The sequence below is a fragment of the Crocodylus porosus genome, unplaced genomic scaffold (assembly GCF_001723895.1).
Source record: "Crocodylus porosus isolate Cpor-Errol unplaced genomic scaffold, CroPor_comp1, whole genome shotgun sequence".
In the NCBI taxonomy this organism is placed as follows: Eukaryota; Metazoa; Chordata; order Crocodylia; family Crocodylidae; genus Crocodylus; species Crocodylus porosus.
Genome location: NW_017728931.1, coordinates 33,129,055 through 33,136,124, shown reverse-complemented (window position 1 = coordinate 33,136,124; position 7,070 = coordinate 33,129,055). Strand labels below are relative to the sequence as shown.

Here is a 7,070-nt window from a genome sequence, read left to right as displayed (position 1 = left end):
TACATTCACTCTATTACTAGCAAATAAGAGTTGCAACTTGTATTGAATGTGAAAAACAGTGGCTAGACCACAGTTTTCTAGGTCTCTGTGTACATTAGTTTCTGTTATGTAGGCAAGGTTGGGAACTCCAAATCAAATCAAATCAAATCAAATCAAATTGAGAATTTGGATTGGGATTTCCGAATGCAGGTAAGCCAAGCTCATATGACTATTTGAAAGGAGAAAAAATAATGTGCACTAATTTTTTTGACCTCTTCTCTTTTCTCTCCATAGCGTGAGTGCATCTCTGTTCATGTTGGCCAGGCTGGAGTTCAGATCGGCAATGCATGCTGGGAACTTTTCTGTCTGGAACATGGTATTCAACCAGATGGTACCTTCAATGATCAGCCCTACAATGATGACTCCTTTGCCACTTTTTTCAGAGAAACAGGCACAGGAAAACATGTGCCACGGGCAATTATGGTGGATTTGGAGCAAACTGTTGTAGGTGAGTACAAAATAAATCCTAGAAAACTGAAAAGATTAAGGATAACTCTATAATCAGGAACACATAGGCTATTTCAGGCCTTTAAAAACAGAAACTTGCAAGGACCGTATCATCTCTCAAGGGGGATTACAGCTTCTGGTGGGAGAAGGTGATAACACTGATTATACCTGGCTATAGATACCCTGCCTTGCAATCAACCAAGACAAGAGTTTACTATAGCTCAATAGCTCCAACAATATGTCTACTGTACCTCTCTTCATGAATATCTGCTCCTGTTTGTGGTAATAGTTGCCTTTGCTATCTGAGTGCTTCTTTTCTCCAGCAAAGATCACAGACAGAGGAATAAAGGCATGGGGCGGGGGCGGCGTAGGATGGATCCTGAGATTCCCTCTTCCTTTTCTGGGAAACCAGCATTTTACTCCTGCAAATCTCCCCTCTTTTGACAACTTCCATGTTTGGACACAACCATCATACTGTAAATTAGCATATTGCTACCACAGAGTAGCTGTTGTAGTGGCTTGAAAGGCCACTTTTATTTTTGCCTCTGGAACTTAGTGCACCTTATCTTAGCAACACAACTTTTTACCAGAGTCAACATATTTTGTAGCATTCAGACCTCTTTTTTCATGTTCTTGCCAATACAAAGGTCTGTTATTTAGGGTCTCTATGGCATATTAAAAAAACCTTGCGGTTGTTCTTTCTTGGACAGATGAGGTGAGGACTGGCACTTACCGACAGCTTTTTCACCCAGAGCAGTTGATCACTGGAAAAGAGGATGCAGCTAATAACTATGCCCGTGGCCACTATACTATTGGCAAAGACAGAATCGACATGGCATTGGATCGTATCCGTAAACTGGTAAGTGTCAGTACATTGTAAATGAGAAGTGGGGTTGGTGGCAGAGGTGGTGATATGCACTTCTTGTTTTAGTCCCACTGAGGTCATTGGCTCAGAATAGAGACTGTCAGGTCCTGGGAACACAGGTCAGCTCCTGGTGGATGGCTACTCAGACAGAGGCCATGAAATAAGGTTTCTGCAACTTAGAGTTATCACCCTATGGCTCCAACCCCCTTCAAAAATTGGGACTTTTCCTAGGAAATTCCCTGCTGAACTCTGCTGTGTGTTGGGTACAGATGTTTCAGATTCAGTCTGAGGATGGAGTCATAGGAGTCTTAGAGATGCAGAATGATTCCTTGCATTCTCTCTTGTTTTTCAGGCTGATGCCTGCTCTGGGCTGCAGGGATTCCTGATTTTCCACAGCTTTGGTGGGGGCACAGGATCTGGATTCACTTCCTTGTTGATGGAACGGCTCTCCCTGGACTATGGCAAGAAATCCAAACTGGAGTTTGCCATCTATCCTGCCCCTCAAGTCTCTACTGCTGTAGTGGAGCCCTACAACTCCATCCTGACCACCCACACCACCCTGGAGCACTCAGATTGTGCCTTCATGGTGGACAATGAGGCCATCTATGACATCTGCCGCCGCAACCTGGACATTGAACGTCCCACTTACACCAACCTTAACCGCCTCATCAGCCAGATAGTCTCTTCAATCACGGCCTCTCTGCGCTTTGATGGCGCGCTCAATGTGGATCTGACAGAATTTCAGACCAACTTGGTGCCCTACCCACGCATCCACTTTCCCCTGGTGACCTATGCACCCATCCTGTCCTCTGAGAGGGCCTACCATGAGCAGCTGTCTGTAGCAGAAATCACCAGTTCCTGCTTTGAGCCCAACAACCAGATGGTGAAGTGTGACCCACGGCATGGGAAGTACATGGCCTGCTGCATGCTGTATCGGGGTGATGTGGTCCCCAAAGATGTCAACGTAGCTATTGCTGCCATCAAGACCAAGAGAACCATCCAGTTTGTGGACTGGTGTCCCACAGGCTTCAAGGTGATGGAAGCAAAAGTGTACTGCCCTTTTTAGTAAAGATGCATTGTGTGTCTAGACTTAAGTGTGGTTTCACCTCTTCTGTTTTCACTGAAGAGAGAAGTGAACTGTTAGTGTGTGTGGCTCCTTTGGAATTTTGACACAGCCTCCAAAGCATGAGCTGTTTGGCAGTTTGGGAAATGCCAACTTTTTTTTTAATACTTAAAGTCCTTAGAAACTGTTGGGAAACCTAAACAATCAAAACAAAAGGTTCTATTTAAAAAACAAAACAAATGAATACATTTTGAGTAAATGAAGCATGAATATAATTGCTTTGTCGATGAAATTTCTTTTTATAAAGATAGCTTCTAGTCTTGAACAGCTCAGTATAAGTGCGCGGTACTTGCTTCTGGTTGTGGGAAGCTCTAATAGGCATCATTTTCAGATCCATGCTGACATCAGCAATGAATCCAGATAATCCATACTGATGCATATTGAGTGTGAATATGTACAGGTGGAAAATGCTTTCTGTGTTAGCTCACATGGAAGAGCTAGATGAAAGTTTATTCTCAATTTTGCATCAGGAGTAAAAAACAAAAAAGGCAAGTATGGTACCAGTATGCGTTAAGAAGGGAGAAAAAATGAGGCAGGCAGTTAAAACAGTGCTCTACTGAACACTGTTACACCCTCATTTGTAGTCCTGTGCCCAATTTCTGTTTCCCTCTCTGGTTTCCTGGATATTGGTTGTGAATGGAATGTTTCTATGGATGGCACTTACCATTAGGATAATATCAATATTGTAAGTCATCCACTCTTCACAATCACATATGAAGTTATTCAATGCTTCCTACATGTTTTTTTTACTTGTGTTTTTTCTCTCTTTTCTTCCTTTCTCTTCTTTTCCTTCTTCCTTTTTTTTCCCTTATCAATCTTACTTTTCCTACTTCCAGGTTGGCATAAATTACCAGCCTCCCACAATAACTCCTGGAGGAGACCTGGCGCAGGTGCAGCGTGCTGTCTGCATGCTAAGCAACACCACAGCCATTGCTGAGGCCTGGGCAAGGCTGGACCACAAGTTTGATCTGATGTATGCCAAGAGAGCATTTGTGCACTGGTACGTCGGAGAAGGCATGGAAGAAGGGGAGTTTGCAGAGGCCCGAGAAGACTTGTCCGCCTTGGAGAAGGACTACGAGGAAGTGGGAACTGACTCATTTGTGGAAGAAAATGATGGGGAGGAATTTTAAAATACACTTTGCTCCCTTGGTGTGCATAAGATTGTCTCTGTATCTCTTTATGGCACACATGTAGGTTCTTCCTTGTATTAACATAGCAGTTTCTATGGTCTGTGAGTATCTAAAGGTCCAAGTTCCAAAAATACTCTTTCTGACTCACTGAATCAAAAGACAATGGTCATGATCACACCAACTCATGATTCCAGGAAGCACCAGTCCTTTCCAATACATCCTAAGATAAAAGGATTTTTCTGGAGCTCCAGTAGAATACAGTGGGTCCCAGAAATATCCTGATTTGAGGAATTTGAGTGTATCATATTTGCTTTAATATACAATATATAATTGTGCCAGTGAGGCTTAAACAGTTATAGGGTTACTACTGCAGCAAGAAATATTACTGAATAGCAATAGCATTGTTTATCCTTAATTTAAAACTAGTTAGACAATACAAAAATTTAAAATATTATGTTAGTAAAATCTTCCCTGCTTAAAAAAGTATGTGGACATTCAAGACTATCAAATACCTGCTCTACCAAAGACCTGCTGAAGGATACCCTGTTCTTGCTTTCTGATGGTACTGTAATTGCTTGGGATAGCACTTCAGTAAAAAGAAAGAGCACAGACTGAATGGATGCATGTGAATAGTTTGATTCTAGTGATTTGCCCAGCATCACATAGGAACTCTGTGGCAGAGCCAGGAATAGAATTTAATTCTTCAGGGAAGCGTTCAACTCACTTGCCCTTTCTTAACTTTCCGCAATCTCTTACTTCATTCACTATACACTTTCCAACTTATACAACAAATGAGGTAGGGATCTTATGCAACCCTGACCCAGAACTAGCTAATCTTTATTTAACACAATAAGTTAGGAAGAGACATTGTGATAAAAATAGTATATGGTTATATAGTTAAAGATTGCATCCATAATACATATTTTACTAAAGAGCTAAATTAAGGTCACTCAGTCTGGCATCGAGTTTGGCATGCCTAACTTCCTTTTTAAGCTTGGCTTTAAAATGTGAGTATGTTTTTGTATTTTTGTGCACTATTTTTTCAGTTTTTAGAAAAGAAAACCAACCCCCCCTAGCATTTCCATCATGTGGTACTCTACCCCATAGTTAGGGACCTACCAAATTCATAGTGGAAGTAGGCTGCATGGCGGCTCTTTTAACCTTGCATGTTCTTCCTTGCGCACCTTGCCTCTTGCCTGTTGCTCGCCACTAATGCTGATTAGTCAAGGACCCTGCCTCTCCCTCCTGTTTGGCAGGGAAGCTAAAACTGTGGTTTTAAACATGGTGCTGTTTTTGCCTCCCCTTCAGTCACCAGCAAACAGTAGGGCTGTCTGCGGCCCCTCAGCCAATTAGTGGCAGAAAGCCAAAATAGCGCCATATTTAAAACCACAGTTTTCACTTCCCACTGATCAGCAGCAAGCCGTAAGTGAGGCCTCTACACCAATTAGCAGTGGGGGAGAGGGGTATGGGGGAACCTGCAAAATTAAAGGAGCCCCAGCGCACCCCGCTTGTGCCATGAATTCAGTTCATCGTCATCACTGAAATTTCATCATCATCATAGTTCATCACAATCATTGAAACTTTTAGATTCTTTGCATGCATCTCTGCCATATCAGCTAATGTACAGTAATAGTAGGTTGTCATCTTCTCTGGGGTCCTGTAACAAGACCAGACCCTAAGGGTGACTGTGATTCCCCTGGTGGCCATGATGCCCCCTGCTGGCCATGCAGCACCTGTTTGGCTCTGGCTCTGGGTACCCACCCTCTTTTGCCCTCTTTCCTGCTACACCTTACTGTTATTGTTACTAGGATAAAGGGAGGGTGCCCAAGGTCCCAGAGCAAGTCCTTATCTACTAGCTGTCATTGGGTTCCTCCCAAACCCCACTGCTCTCCATCCTGCCCTCCAAACACTTAGTGGGCCCTCCTGTCCCATCTGTGCTCTACGGCACTAGTCACGTTAATGAAAGAGTGGGCAATTATTTGGGTCCAAGGATGATAAAGGAAGTTTTGATGAGCTGTTGTGGGCTGGATCAGCACCTTCCCCCTCCCCACACCCCTTGTGCAACAATTCACCAAAACTCCCTATGGGACTTTGGCAGGTGGGGAGCAGTGCTCAGGAGTGGGACGGGCACGATCTGCTCCCTGCATGCCCTGTCCTGTGGGGACTGTGTATAGGGGTGGGGGGATAGGGGGTATGTGCAGCAGAGCTAGCTAGGGGTGAGAGAAGGGAGGAAGAGGGGTGGGGGGGACATATGCAGCAGAGCTTGCCCAGTCCACGGCTGCCCCCGTGGGACAGAAGGTGCCTGGCTGAAGCTCCTCCCCACTCAGTGGCACAGCAGGGGCAGGAGCAGAAACAGGAGTTGCAGCTGGAGGCAAAGGGAGCAGAATAACCTCACAGGCTGCAGCCCCGGCCAGTGCACAGCTTCTGGTGGGGCTGCAGCCAGTTGGATGCTGCTGTGATCCCCTGACCTCCAGCAGTGGCTCCTCCTCCTGCTTCCGCTCTGCCCCAGCTCCAGCTCCAGCTCCAGCTGCACTGCTCTGGGTGGGTGGCAGGGAGGAGGGGGAGAGCCACAGCCAGAGCCAGGTGGCTCCCACTGAAGACAAGGGGAGCAGAGTAGCACCAGGAACAGCTCTGCCAGAACTGACGTGGATAGGAGCATGGCCAGGGCTATCTCAGTGAAAGCATGTTCAGCTCAGCAGCCATGGATTAGATCCAGTCAGTTGGTGGGCTGAATTTGGCCTGCAGGCTTTATTTTGCTTACCCCTGCCTTAAGGACTAATTTTGTGATCTCCAACCTCCCCTACAGACATGTCGATGCCTTCTAAGTGTTACTAGTTAATCACTGCAGTGGGCATTCAGCCCCCCATTCAATATCATGTTTCTCCAGGGCTCTGTATCCTTGTTGGGGCCTCATCTGCCCCTTTTCTCTTGCTGGGGCTTTTTGCCTAGGCCCACTATGCCAGCTCTAGTCTCACCCCTTCTTGGGCTCTGGGCCCCCGTCCCTGGTCTCCACTTTCCTTGAGTGCTGTGACCCTCAGTCACTATTGGGACTTCCCTGTCCCCTTACTAGTCCTAAACTGGCCCACCAGTAAAATATAACAAAAGAACAAGCACTCTGGTTGCAACATAGACTCTCCACTGATTGCGCTTCAACATAAGCATCAGCTCCCTGGCTGAACCACTACGCTCCCCTCAAAACTGGGTCCTACTTCCCTGTAGGCATCTTGTTTCCAGATTTTAGGGTCTCTTGTTTCAGCTGACAGCAGCTCTGGGTTTCTGAGCTGTCTATATACTAGATCTCTTTGCAGCTTGTTGCTCTGTGACTGTCCCCTGGGGAGAGTTATTCCCTCCCCACTCAGGGCAGCCACTACTACAGAATCATAGAAAATTAGGGTTTGGAGAGATCTCAGAGGTCATCTAGTCCAAACCCATGCTCAAAGCCAGACCAACCCCAACCAGATCATTC

General features: G+C 45.6%; 1 protein-coding gene across 1 annotated transcript in view; it reads left to right on the top strand.

The window, feature by feature from the left end:
* LOC109316445 (tubulin alpha-8 chain-like) overlaps nucleotides 1-4,213 on the top strand; it is a 12,085-nt gene extending 7,872 nt beyond the window's left edge. The window contains exons 4-7 of the mRNA XM_019544526.1: nucleotides 274-487; nucleotides 1,197-1,345; nucleotides 1,704-2,384; nucleotides 3,311-4,213. Of these exons, the coding sequence (XP_019400071.1) occupies nucleotides 274-487; nucleotides 1,197-1,345; nucleotides 1,704-2,384; nucleotides 3,311-3,604 (1,338 nt within the window). The 3' untranslated portion in view covers nucleotides 3,605-4,213. The remainder of the gene's footprint in view (nucleotides 1-273; nucleotides 488-1,196; nucleotides 1,346-1,703; nucleotides 2,385-3,310) is intronic.
* Nucleotides 4,214-7,070: the final 2,857 nt, after the last annotated feature.